This window comes from Colletotrichum tamarilloi (assembly GCF_030869305.1).
Source record: "Colletotrichum tamarilloi strain Tom-12 chromosome Unknown Scaffold_1.1, whole genome shotgun sequence".
Classification (NCBI taxonomy): domain Eukaryota; kingdom Fungi; phylum Ascomycota; class Sordariomycetes; order Glomerellales; family Glomerellaceae; genus Colletotrichum; species Colletotrichum tamarilloi.
In genome coordinates this window covers 374,211-386,594 of record NW_026849384.1, presented here as the reverse complement: position 1 = coordinate 386,594, position 12,384 = coordinate 374,211, and the positions used below count along the sequence as shown (strand labels likewise).

The window sequence follows — 12,384 nt, the reverse complement described above, 5'->3', positions numbered from 1 at the left end:
GCAGTAGGAGTTTAAGCTAATACACATGATCGTTAAAAGCCACTGAATGCCTCGAGCCCCTTCTAGATTCAGCTCCCCCAAGGAAGAGCAGGTGCATGAATGACTGGCTTGGGCTCCTTCCCACAACGAACATCTGGGAATGGTAGGAACCTTCTCGCACCTGCCCTGACTTCCTCCGACGCCATGCAAACCCTGGAACCAGACACCTGACCTGCCATCCCCGACTTCTGTGGGAGCAATCGAAGCCCTCCTTTCTTTTCAACCCCTTTCCACACATCGCCAAACAAGACGCAGGCGGTTCTTCAGCCCTCATTCTGTATATCATCAACCGGCTCGACGTTCCTCTCTTCTGTCCTGGTCAACCACTTCTGTGTGTGTTCTTCTATCACGTCATTCCTCTCGGTGCCTTCCTATTCTCTTACATAAACCAGGAGAAGCCACAACCATCACAATGCCGCCAGCAACGTCGAAGAAACGGTCAGCTACAGCGTCGAACCTCGAACACGCAGCTGCCCCTGCCGGACCGTCTGTAAGCAACAGTAGAGCTCTTTGTGTGATGCCGTTGGTTCTAATACGTCACGGTACATGCAGAACAATGGTGCCGCTGCAACTAATACCATTCCCGCAACCCAGATGGCCTTTGGCATGAGCCACATTGTCATCTATCAAGAGCTCATGACCATGCGTCGTGCTCTTGATGACATTTCTCGTCGCCAGGAGAAGAGCGACGAGACGAACAAAAACAGCGAGACGAGGCTGCAGGAGCTGCAGCCCATGCCCAAGCGACTGGATGATCTGGGAGCCGAACTGAACAATCACTATGCAGCAGCAGAGGGAAAGATCCGAGAGCAGGAGGAAGAGCTTAGAGCTTTTGCAAATAGGCTCTTCCAGGGCGATGAAGAGAGGGCGGCTTTGGACCGCAAGGTTGCACAACTCGTCGCTGAGCAGTCCTTGCAGGCGACGCAGGATGACCCAGATAACTGTAGGAAATCCAAATCCCAAAACACAGAGTACGAAGCTGACATGTGTTAGTTCGGGCTGTTGCCAGAAAGAGGCCTCGAGCTGTCGACAGTGAGGAGCCTATCTCAGCGCCGCCCAAGCCTCAACAGCAACCGAAGAGACGCGTTAAATTGGCCCCCGAACAATCCAAGTCTAGAGCCCCCAAGTCCAAACCGGCAAAGTCCAATGCTCCTAAACGCCTCCCAACGCAATTCGAGATCTTCCAGAGATACAAGCAAGGCAAAATGGATGAGTACTACCGAGCGCCTCGCAGGAGGGGCAACGATTTGAGGAAATTCATCAACGATTTTATTCAGGGCATTGAAGACGAAGGAATTTCCAATTCTGTGCAGGATAACCTCTTGAAGCAGTTTTCTGGCTCAGTTCGGAAACTCAAGACCCGTAAAGGATCCCGATTCATTGCCATAGGGAATGAGCTCCAATGGGAAGCCATCAGTCAGGTTGTTGATGACCCAAAGCTACGAGATGATTTGGAGTGAGACGCAGGCTCAAAGCGCAGAACATTCGATCTTTGGGTGAAGCACATTGATAGAATGGTTGTCGGCTAATAGAAGGCAAGTAGAAGAGGACGCAATGTTTGGTGAGAAAATAGCGATGATGGAACTTAACAGGTAGCGTGGCAACAGAGCTCATATCCAGAGTTATCCTAGTTAGATACTGAAAAAGACTTGCTTTCAACCAACTACCTTACGTAGTCTGTGACTCCGTACCAAGATGGATCTGAGTATCCGTTCGACCGCAACGTCTCCAGTAAGGTGATTGAAGTGAATGCGGTTGGTTCCATTGCCTGAAGGAACAGTCGGGTCTGTGCACCATGCCGCCAGCGTTTGTCACGCTAAAGCTTCCACTCACCACACGCGACCTGCAAGGCTGGTCTTGCTCAAAGTTAGCTACTTTCCAGGGTGCGGGTACCTTTCTACTGCGTAAGTACCGTGGTCAGCTAGGACCTAAGGTACCTTATTACCCATGGATCTCAACTTCCGCTTCTAACTTTGCGCCTCTGGTCTTGATGCACGCACCTTCGAATCTCTACCCAAGAATTCTATTGCGTACGGATCTGCCAAGAGTTTCTCCAAGGCGACAACTCCGGCGCACTTGATTCAACGAGTTCTTGAACATTGTTTCCCGCGCCTTCAATCAGAAAGGGATCCCGTATGCGCTCCACTTAACCTCCCCGCGAAGATCGAGGCGCGCCTGCCTTTCCGATCTACACAAACGAAATCCTTCTCTTAACTCTGACTATACCCCCTGGATGCGACAAACAGAAATACCTTACTGCGAACACCCGTAATACTTTCGACGAGCGACCTTGAAAGATGCCAGACATCAGTGCGCCGCCGCCGCCACGGCCGAAGCTGAAGCTCAGCGTGAATTCGCGACAGACATCATTCAGCGAACAGAACGGCGCGACACCTACAGCTTCGACACCTTCTGGGATGAAGATTAAACTCAAATCATCACAACCGCCAACGCCGGCTGGGCCGGCAGCACCAACACCGATCAAGACAAAAGCTGGGCGTCAATCGAAGCCCACGAGCAAGCTCATCGAGTCGAAGAAGAGGGAACAAGACGAAGATGACGACGGCGCAAACCAACCGTCTTCGAAAAAGATCAAGCTTCTCAAGACGCCGAACGTATCGACACCTAGATCGGGTCACATCGTTGTCAAGTCGAAAGGCAAACCACCAGTACATCCCCCTGGTGATGGCTACGACTCGGAAGCCAGCGACCAAGAGAAGGACCCTACAATCGAGGAGCAGTTCATTTTGCGCATGATGCCAGGAGAGCATTGCGAATACGTCAGGAAGTGCGTCGAAGAAGGCAAGGTGGGCCTCACTCGAAAAGATGGTGGCGCGGATATAATGATGAAGTTTTTCGACGACGAAAGCCGGCGCGCGGTCGTTGTCGTCAAAAACCAACCGTACGCAGCGGTCATGGTTGAGCTACCGACAATCACGGAAGGAATGAAGTCCTGGGACCGGAAGACGCTCATGAAGTCAGCCGACATCTGCCATATGCTGCTGGTCTTCCAGCCTGTAAAGAGTGACGAAGAGGCAAAGAAGGCACCATTACCTGCGATGATTCAGCCAGGCTTCAAGTGGCCTCACGGACTGACGCCACCGATGCACGACGCAACGAATCAAAGATTCGCAAAAATCATCAGTCGCTCTGAGATCGAATTGAAGGAGAACGAGGTTAAGAAACTCTTGCAGGCCGATGCGGCCGCTATGTCCTCCAAATATGAGTTCATCGACGACAGAAAGATGCAGTCTGGCGACGAGTACTCCGACGACGAACAGGACGCCGATGGCGAGGCCGATGACAGCGGCTACTTCCCCTCTGAGGGCTATGCCAACGGCGAACTATTTGACGACGATGACCACGATTTGGAGGCAGAGCTCGAGGCTGCTTTCGAAGAGGAGTTGAACCAGGCCACGACTGAGGTTGGCACACCAGCAACACAAGTTGAGGGGGCCACGCCGATGACTATGAACGCCGGCACACCGGCAGCCAACGCACGTGATGGGGATGAGTCCGTCGCTAGTGAAGAGGACGAAGATGACGACGACGACGACGATGACGATGATGACGACGAGGACAAGCCGCCTCAGGACGAAATCAAGGCCGTCAGAGAAGATATCGTGAATCTCAAGGCAGAGATTGCAAAAAAGGAGCAGGAGAAGGCTCTCCAACAAAACAAGATTCTGCGGAAGCGTGTGGAGGACAGGTTGAAGCAGCTGAGGGCAGAATTGGCGCTCAAGCAAACGTCTATCAACGAAGAAGAGGAGGACGACGATTAAGGCAGAAGCGCCCTGAGCGCCCACATAAGATTGCAAACGGAAGGGCAAGAATATCCACTTCAAAGCAATTTTATCTACGGCCATGTATAGTTATCATGCCCACAAGCTTTTAATATTGGAAACCAGAGCCCGCAGTGCTCTAAGAACATCGTTCTTCTTACTCGTCCAGTTGATATTTCGGTGATGATATAACAAGCCGGTCATGACGACCGTAGATATTGTACAGGAGCCCCCTTCTTGAGAGCTCTCTATGATACACAATCCCGACCCCTTCCTGCCACATACGTAGCAACCATACAAGATGCAACAAGCCACCACAGCGGTGCCACCACGACCCCCCGCTTACATGGACTTGAGGTAGTTGGACTCCTTGATCTTGGCCTTGCGGTCCTTGCGCATCGCCTTGCGCAGCTCGTCTCTCTTGGTCGCTGCCTCGAGGTTGTGCTCGACGTCGCCACCCTTCTCTCCGGGCAAGTTGATGGACTGTTGGGGCAGCGGGACCTTTGGTGCGAGGGCCTCGAGGTCGCCTGAGGCAAGAACCTTGGCCTCGAGAGCCTTTTGCTTCTTGGCGGCGGCCTTGCGCTGCTTCTTGGACTTGGCTGTGCGTTTTGTATGTTAGATGTTGTACTCAACATGGTTTTTTTCTTGAGCCAGGGCAAATTGGGTGGGAAAAGGGAAACGTACAAAACATCTCGGCGGCGAGGTCATCCGTAGACTCTACAGCCTCGCTCTTGGACTCGAGGACCGTCCACAGCCAGTCGGGGTACGCCTCATCGGGGAGAGCGACGGGGTCCGTCTTGTTCTTGAAGTAGTTGAGGCCGTTGAGGACGGTACCGGGCGGGCAGGAGGAGATGGGCGCCGCGGCCTCGGGGATGTCGGCGGTGGACGAGGAGAGCTTCGGGGGTGCGTCCTTGGCGTTGGTGGCGGCAGGAGTAGCAGGAGCAGCAGCTCCTGCAGCAGGCGCTTCTACTGCGTTTCTTGAGGGCGCGGAGAGGGAGAAGGGTCTGATGAGGAGGGACGAGGCGCGAGGGGCCTGGAGACGGGGTAAGGCCGAGGCGCCGCGGCGCATGCACGTTCTGCAAATCATGGCTTCTGTATCTGGGGGGTTGCCGAGCGCGGCCGATTTGCGTCACCGGTGCTGGATATCTTTGTGGGTTGTTCGTCGACGAGGATCACCTTGAACTTTTGGTGGTGTTGCAGGATGCGTGAGCTTGGAGCTCGGGGGTGGAAAAATTCTGGGGCGGGCGGAACGCGCCTGTTGCGCACTTGGCATGGGAGGCTCTGGGCACTACGCTTCACCGGCCCTTCACCCTCACTTACAACCCGTCATTGAAGTCAATTGATGAACACAAGATAATAATTTGAATTATCTGATAGAAGCCAGCGGGAATTTTCTCAAAGCTGGCTGAATCGAGAGCCATTGGGTGACCAGAAGCTGGGACACGGATAGATGCATAACCTCAAAAGCCCTGTTTGATTCATTTGTACATATCGTGAGGGATATCGCCCATCACGCTCCGGCTCGTTGACGTGATACCGTCACAGCCTCGTCTTTGCGTTCCTCATTTCTAAATCCTGAGAGAGGTCGTCTTCGAGAGCGCCGCTTCCTGCTTCACAACAGTCCCTTCTACTCCGTCCCATCGTACAGCATATCTATTGCTTGCTGATGTAGTTCTGCTGCTCGAACAGTGTGCCCTTAACCTTCTTCTCCTTCAACAATTGCAGGTACTTTTCTGTATCACTGATCAGCGTCTTTTCTTCACCTGGCCAAGATACACCCGCTGGTGGACTGCAAATCGAGCTCTCCCCTCCGTCTCTCGCAAAGGCCTACTAACCTCTGAGGTGACCGCAGTTCTCCAGGTGGTTCACGCCCTCCTTCTTGTAGCACTTGCCCAATTCCTCGCCAACAAGGCGCAGCATCATAGCGCCGACCCATTGTTCACGGATGATGGCGTCCTGTGCCTGCTTGAATGCCTTGGTGTCGTCGTAGTCGACGCCGTCGAAAGTTGGGGGCACCTTGGGCTTTTGTGCCAGGAACATCGCGGACTCGGGGGTCGGCATTATGACTGAGTTGTGTATTCAAAAGTCGTCTTCTCGAGGAAGGAATGAAGTTCGAATTGAGCCAGGAGGTCGCAGGTCGCGGACGGAGTGTGGTCAAGCTTCGTGAATTCGCAATGGTCGACTTCGGGACCGTTGGCTGTCGGGAGTGGAGGAACCTGGCAGCTAGAGAGGTCAGCCAGATTCCGGCGGCCTTAATTCGCAGGCTCAGTCGCGCCCCCGTTGCTCACGGACCACGGCCGTCGTTCCTGCTTTCCCCCAGAGCGACTCGGCTGCGGCTTTTCGGTACGTACCTAGATGGACCCGCTATCTTGCAGCCCCTCGCACACCGCCCGCGCGTCGAGGGAGAAGCCCCGCTGAAAAGTTGGCAAATCGCAAAAAAAAAATCTCTGTCGCGAGACCCTTCGCCCCAACCACCGAGACCCTGGCCTTAAAAGTCAAGCTCCCACCCCCAAGCTTCTATCAACTTTTCTCTTGTGCAACCTCTCTGGAAAAAGTCTTTCTCTTGCCTATTTCCAAATATCAATCTCTTGTTTTTGATACCCCTTCCGTTTACCCTTTCAAAATCATCACAATGGGCAAGACCAAGTCATCCACCAAGGCCACCAAGGCCACCGACCCTCTCACCAAGGTGAAGGGCGCTGGCGTCACCAAGGCCTCTGAGAGCCCCAAGGCCAAGTCCAAGGCCATTGCCAAGGAGGTCGAGAAGAAGGCTTCCAAGAAGTCCAAGAAGGTCGTTGAGCCCGAGTCAGAGTCTTCCGAGAGCGAGTCTTCCGACTCTTCTGAGTCTGAGGCTGAGGCTTCTAGTGACGACTCTTCCTCCGAGTCTGAGGAGGAGAAGCCCGTCAAGAAGGCTGCCCCCAAGGCTGCTGCCGCCAAGAAGGCCGAGTCTTCTGACTCTTCCGACTCTGACTCTGACTCCTCCGAGTCTGAGGCTGAGGCTGCTCCCAAGACCAACGGTGCCGCCAAGAAGGCCGAGTCTTCTGACAGCGAGTCGGACTCCGACTCCGAGTCTGAGGAGGAGAAGGCCGAGAAGAAGGCTGAGGCCGTGAGTTTAACCATCGTCTTGAGGACCATAACACTTTCTAACAATCCATTCACAGAGCTCCGACTCTTCCGACTCCGATTCCGACTCTTCTGACTCTGATGAGGAGGAGACCTCCGACTCTAAGGAAGCATCCGAGACTGAGGCCAAGGCTGAAGAGCCCTCCAAGAAGCGCAAGGCCCTTGATGACCCCGTCATCCCGGGCAAGAAGGCACGCACCGACGTCTCTGACAAGAGCTCTACCCTCTTCGTCGGCTCCCTTGCTTGGGCTGTCGATGATAACTCCCTGTACGCCGCCTTCGAGGAGTTCGCTGATCTCACCGGCGCTCGCGTTGTCACCGACAAGAACACTGGCCGCAGCCGTGGTTTCGGTTACGTCGACTTCTCTACCCCCGAGGCTGCTGCCGCTGCCCTCGAGGCCGCTCAGGGCCGTGAGCTCTCTGGCCGTGCCATGAACATCGACTTCTCCGGCCAGAAGCCCCAGGGCGAGGGTAACCCCGCCGCCCGCGCTTTCGACCGCGCCCAGAAGCACGGCGACCAGGTCTCTCCCGAGAGCGACACCCTCTTCGTCGGCAACCTTCCCTTCGACATTGATCAGGATTCCGTCCGCGCTTTCTTCACTGAGGCTGCTGAGGTCACCAGCGTCCGTCTGCCCACTGACCCGTGAGTATATTCCACAACTTGTACCAACTTGATCAATGTTAACGCCTTTGTAGTGAGTCGGGTAACCTCAAGGGATTCGGATACGTCTCCTTCGGCTCTGTCGAGGACGCCAAGACTGCCTTTACTCAGCTGAACGGTGGTTACCTTGGTGAGGGCCGCGGTGCTCGCGCTGTCCGCCTGGACTACGCCGGCCAGAAGCCCCAGCGTGAGGGTGGCGGCCGCGGTGGATTCGGTGGCGGCCGTGGTGGCGGCCGTGGACGCGGCGGCTTCGGAGGCCGTGGCGGTGGTGACCGCGGTGGACGTGGTGGCCGTGGCGGCCGTGGTGGTTTCTCCTCCACCAACCGTGGCGGTTTCGGCGACTTCAAGGGCTCCAAGGTCACCTTCTAAACGGTGATGCATGCCGCACATTGATGATTGATCAGAGGGCACTTCGCGGGCATTCCTGTGGGCTACTGTGGGCTGTCGGTTCGACACAAGTTTCTTCCCTTTTTTGGGATTGTGGGCTTTGAGAGCAGTCTCTTGGGAGACAAGATGGACCTGAGGGCTTTTCATTTGGACCGTAGGCTTGTGGCAAGTCTCTTTCTATGGAAGAAGACGGTGCGGGATCTGTACGCTATTGTGGGTTGACCAAGAGGGCATTCGTTGCACTGCAACATCTTCACAGTGGGCAGACGGCTTATTATCATGAAACTGGGGAAGATCCTTCCCGATGTCTGCCAGCTTAGCAGACCTCGACGGAGGGGACTCGATGATTCTAGATGACGACGGCTTCTGTGGGCTCTGGGGGTTGCTTTCAACGGCTTCGGCTGTTGATGTGGCTAGTCAGGCGTTTTTCTTCCCTTTCGGTTACTCTTGAACTTGGAACGATACCATGCAATGCGATGCAGGATGTGGAGTAAGTATACTTCTCCCCGTGAATGTCATTTCAAAAAAGGCATATATTGCCAGGTGGATTCGGCGTTAAGGAACGGCTCCAATTGTAATAAAAGTTTTGATACCTTTCTCGATGAATACACATTTATCCTCTTTCATCTATGCATATTTACCTAACACGTGATGTTTGATGTCGTCTGCGACCTTATCTCAGATCGCGGCCGTGTTCTAAGACGGGAACGTGGTTCCATGTCTCATTTGGGGGGAGGGGGGGCGAACTGCCCGATTTCGGTCCTATACAACGGTAGCCTCGTGGCCAGCTTAAAATGTGCGACTCTGCGTCATTGGGCGGCACGAGGTGCGTATTCAGCCCCGTGATGACGGGCAAAGCTGTGTCTTCCTCTAAAATGTTCCATCCCACTAGAACACCCGTCCTTTGGTCACTCCTGCCCTTCTCAGCTAACAAACGTCACGGGAGAACACCCGTTCGCCAGCAGATGGTTGTAAAACCTGCTCAGCCGTTTGACTAAGTTAGGTGGCCTTTCTCCAAGGCGCCAAACGGAGGCTATTCTGTTGGGAAAACGGTGGTGCGAAGGGAAGGACAAGGAGTAGGGCGGCAGTCCAGTGCTACCTACGACAGCACGTCAGTGGAATCTGGCATGACTTAGGGTACGATAATAAGACGAGAATCACGGCGTGTCTTGGGATCGTCCTTGTCGTGGAATGCATGTCGCGGCGTCGGCAGACCACTAGCAGCGCCGGACGGCAATCCTCTCCGCATTTCCCATGTTGCCGTACAGAGGTAGACCACGCAATATGCGACCGAAACTTGGAGAGCCGGTGTCGGTGTCACGGTGTTAAGTGGTCGAGGGACTCGTGGTGGGCGCAGCTCGCGCTTCCCGCTGCAAAACGCCGTGAATCTCGACCCCACCTGACCCCCTGCAGCGCCTGCACTTAGCGGCCCGGACGGTGTGTAAGTGCCAAAGTGGGATGTTCTGAGGCGGGACGTGGACGTGGATGCGTCCATTCGTACGGAGTACGCAACAGTGTATGGCTGTCTCTCCTCCCCCCTGACCGTAACGATAGCGTCATCCATATCAAGGACGTTCCCTTGATCAGAGAAATGTCGTACTGTGCTTATCGCGCTGTTTGCAGCCGGCCAACGCCCATCTGATAAGGCGGAGGCCATGCCACCTGACACGGTACGGTGGCCGGAACCTCCAAGCGCCGGCTCGGAGGACCAGGTATCTGCCACGCGAATGACTGCTGCAGATGTACATCCAGTGACATTCCAGATTATCTACTAGCGTCCGTTATCCCACCTGCCGTATTGCACGCTCAAGGTGGACACAGAGACAGAGAGGCCCCTCCCCTCCTTCCAGGTTCCCCGACCTCTACGTGCTGCACAAAGGCCCAGCCAGCCATCCACCAGCCGGGCCTCAACACCATCTCACCGACCCTGCGTGCCTGGTGAGCCGGCTATAGTCGAAGCGGTCTGCTGCAACCCTTCCTTTCTTACCTACTTTTTTGTTTCCCCCTTCTTACTTCAACTCCTTTTCCGTCGTGAACCAGCGCGTTTTTCAAACCACTTTCAACGTCGAGCGAACAGACAACTCGGACCCCTTGCTACGGAGATCTCACGAGCGTATCTTATCTCCAAAACGCGGGGTTTGGGACGGAGGAAGTACTCCCCCCCACATACGTCCAACCACCTCCCTCAACGACCACGACGACAACGACGTCTGACGATTACGAACCGACCTTTCTCTATATCTCTGGCTACTTTTTTTTTCGAAATTCAACGGCGTCAAAAAATATAAACCTCAAAATGGATGGACAGCAGCGCGACGACCGCGCAGGACACAACTTCCAGAACAACAGAATGTCGGCGAACGGATCACAGCCCGCCGCGGGCCCTCGCAGACGGAATGACGGTCAGTCACTAGAAGACAGCCACTCGGCTGGTCAGATTGACAGAATGCTGACATTCCTCTTTTTAGATTCGTGGGTAGAGGTCTCGTCGCAGCCTTCTTCATCTTCTCTTTCTTCCATCGGCGACGAGATCGTCACCACCGGTCTCCGAGTCGGTGGGTCCATGGCCGCCCGCCGACGTCGCTTACATCACCAAAACCAACCTGTGCCACGATCTTTTCATGTCGACCAGACGGCTATCCATGCTGGTACAAGTAGCCAGGAGGAGTACGAGGAGAGTGAAAGCGAGGAGGACCGATGTCTGACGAGCTCGACCGAGAACGTTCGGCCTCCGGTGCGAGCGTCGTTCCAACAGCAACCATCGGCGCAGGAGGATTCGGAGGACTCTGACGATAGCGACGAGATTGCTACCGCCCTGGGTCGCGTTTCCGATGATCCGGTCTTCAGACCTCAGCCAAACGCATTCTCTCATCCGCCCTCGGGCTTGGATAGGAGACACTCGGCCAGCTCGGCGATCCACCAGCATCCGCACAGCGGTGTAAGGCCCGCACTATCCCAACGATCTCAAACTAGAGTCAGCCGGGGCCCGCCAAACTTCATGTCCCCCGCATATCAAGCCGATAATGACGCGGCTCTCCGTGCTTCCCTCACGACTCTGCTGTCGTGCGCCGCTGCCGCCCGTGGTCTGCCCAAGTATAAGGATACTACCGAGCGACAGGGCGCTCCACCCGCGCATGCCGGAGTCGGACCTAGCTCTCAACCTGTTGAGTTACGGCTGATGCCCGAATCTGAGCTCATGGCTGAAAGACCTACCCAACCTCAGACCGCCTCTCCTGCCAAGTCTCCCGCTGCCCGTCCGTCACGGACGGCGGCGTCTTCTGCCCCCTCATCACCCAAGAGCGACGGTGTCGATAAGCACAAGCGAACCTCTTCCTCACAGACACGCTCGTCCCGTGCGACAAAGAAGAAGAAGGTCGCGGCCAGCGAGGATGCCCTCATCAGCCCGACGTTGTTGACATGGGTTGTCAGTGCTGGCGTGGTAGTGTTGGTGTCTGTGGTAGGATTTGGTGCGGGATATGTGATCGGCCGTGAAGTAGGACGTCAGGAAGCACTATCAGCAGGAGTAGGTGTCAACGCCTCGGCAGTTGCGGACTCATCTTCGTGCGGACGGGAAGTTATTCGATCGTCCGGCGGCGGGCTTCGTCGCCTGAGGTGGGGTGCGGGGGTTGGTCGAAGCGTCGTCGCCTGAGATTTTTGAATCTGCGTCGATCGTCGAACATGTCGTCTGAATCATGAAGCGTCGGATGCTATTTACGTACAGGCGGATCCGGGGTACTGGATCTTTTGGGCTTCCGGACCTATTTCTTCATACACCTCTTGTCGGCTTTCTTCTCTTTTCGTCACGAACGGGTATGAGCGCGGACATTGACGAATATAGACGACTGCAAGTTTTTCTCATCTTTTCATGGATACCTCTTCTTCCCAAACGGGGGAAGGAAACGCGGAATATGCCTGGCAAACGAAAACGGGGGTTCAAACCGGAGTGGCTTGTGTGGTGCGGGGACATTATCAATCTTTTTTGAATCTTCATCTGAAATGATCAACGATCTATGATCTGGGGTGTAGGAGTGGAAGTGGAGGAGACCAGCCAAGGATCTGGGCCGGCATGGCGTGAAAGCTTTTTTCTCTTGTCTAGGTCCAGTTCAGGGGGGGGGGGGGGGTTATCGCGTACAAGTTCCTTTTTTTGATTTGCTCGAAGCATCAGGGCGGGGAGTTGTTCAAAGGTGTGAGGTTATCGATCGTAACCTCGACGCGGGGCTATCAAACCCATGGGTTAAAGTGATTTTTTCTTCGTTTTTCTGCAAGCAATCGGCCGGCGGACGTATTTGAAACCCTCGATTGCGGGATAGCAACGGGGTGTTTTTTCTCTCCTCTCTCCTCTCCGAAACACACGCCCTACAGGAGGTAGCTTTAATCAATCAACGGGGCACG

At 54.9% G+C, this 12,384-nt stretch overlaps 7 protein-coding genes across 7 annotated transcripts; 4 read left to right on the top strand and 3 right to left on the bottom strand.

The window, feature by feature from the left end:
• Nucleotides 1-451: 451 nt before the first annotated feature.
• Nucleotides 452-1,499, top strand: CTAM01_00130 (uncharacterized protein; the record flags this gene model as incomplete). The annotated part of the gene is made up of 3 exons (XM_060516184.1): nucleotides 452-529; nucleotides 592-982; nucleotides 1,033-1,499. 3 exons carry the CDS (start codon nucleotides 452-454, stop codon nucleotides 1,497-1,499), a joined length of 936 nt encoding a protein of 311 aa, XP_060388810.1.
• Nucleotides 1,500-2,336: 837 nt separating this feature from the next.
• CTAM01_00129 (uncharacterized protein) lies at nucleotides 2,337-3,821 on the top strand (the record flags this gene model as incomplete). The annotated part of the gene is made up of 1 exon (XM_060516183.1): nucleotides 2,337-3,821. The coding sequence occupies one exon, from the start codon at nucleotides 2,337-2,339 to the stop codon at nucleotides 3,819-3,821; it is 1,485 nt and encodes a 494-aa protein (XP_060388809.1).
• Nucleotides 3,822-4,163: 342 nt separating this feature from the next.
• On the bottom strand, nucleotides 4,164-4,908 carry CTAM01_00128 (uncharacterized protein; the record flags this gene model as incomplete). The annotated part of the gene is made up of 2 exons (XM_060516182.1): nucleotides 4,164-4,420; nucleotides 4,506-4,908. 2 exons carry the CDS (start codon nucleotides 4,906-4,908, stop codon nucleotides 4,164-4,166), a joined length of 660 nt encoding a protein of 219 aa, XP_060388808.1.
• Nucleotides 4,909-5,474: 566 nt separating this feature from the next.
• Nucleotides 5,475-5,882, bottom strand: CTAM01_00127 (NADH-ubiquinone oxidoreductase 12 kDa subunit; the record flags this gene model as incomplete). Its single annotated transcript, XM_060516181.1, has 2 exons — nucleotides 5,475-5,554; nucleotides 5,657-5,882. 2 exons carry the CDS (start codon nucleotides 5,880-5,882, stop codon nucleotides 5,475-5,477), a joined length of 306 nt encoding a protein of 101 aa, XP_060388807.1.
• A 571-nt stretch (nucleotides 5,883-6,453) lies between these two features.
• CTAM01_00126 (RNA recognition domain-containing protein) lies at nucleotides 6,454-7,974 on the top strand (the record flags this gene model as incomplete). The annotated part of the gene is made up of 3 exons (XM_060516180.1): nucleotides 6,454-6,927; nucleotides 6,983-7,587; nucleotides 7,641-7,974. 3 exons carry the CDS (start codon nucleotides 6,454-6,456, stop codon nucleotides 7,972-7,974), a joined length of 1,413 nt encoding a protein of 470 aa, XP_060388806.1.
• Nucleotides 7,975-9,124: 1,150 nt separating this feature from the next.
• On the bottom strand, nucleotides 9,125-9,487 carry CTAM01_00125 (uncharacterized protein; the record flags this gene model as incomplete). The annotated part of the gene is made up of 1 exon (XM_060516179.1): nucleotides 9,125-9,487. The coding sequence occupies one exon, from the start codon at nucleotides 9,485-9,487 to the stop codon at nucleotides 9,125-9,127; it is 363 nt and encodes a 120-aa protein (XP_060388805.1).
• An 801-nt stretch (nucleotides 9,488-10,288) lies between these two features.
• CTAM01_00124 (uncharacterized protein) lies at nucleotides 10,289-11,641 on the top strand (the record flags this gene model as incomplete). The annotated part of the gene is made up of 2 exons (XM_060516178.1): nucleotides 10,289-10,394; nucleotides 10,461-11,641. The coding sequence occupies 2 exons, from the start codon at nucleotides 10,289-10,291 to the stop codon at nucleotides 11,639-11,641; spliced, it is 1,287 nt and encodes a 428-aa protein (XP_060388804.1).
• Nucleotides 11,642-12,384: the final 743 nt, after the last annotated feature.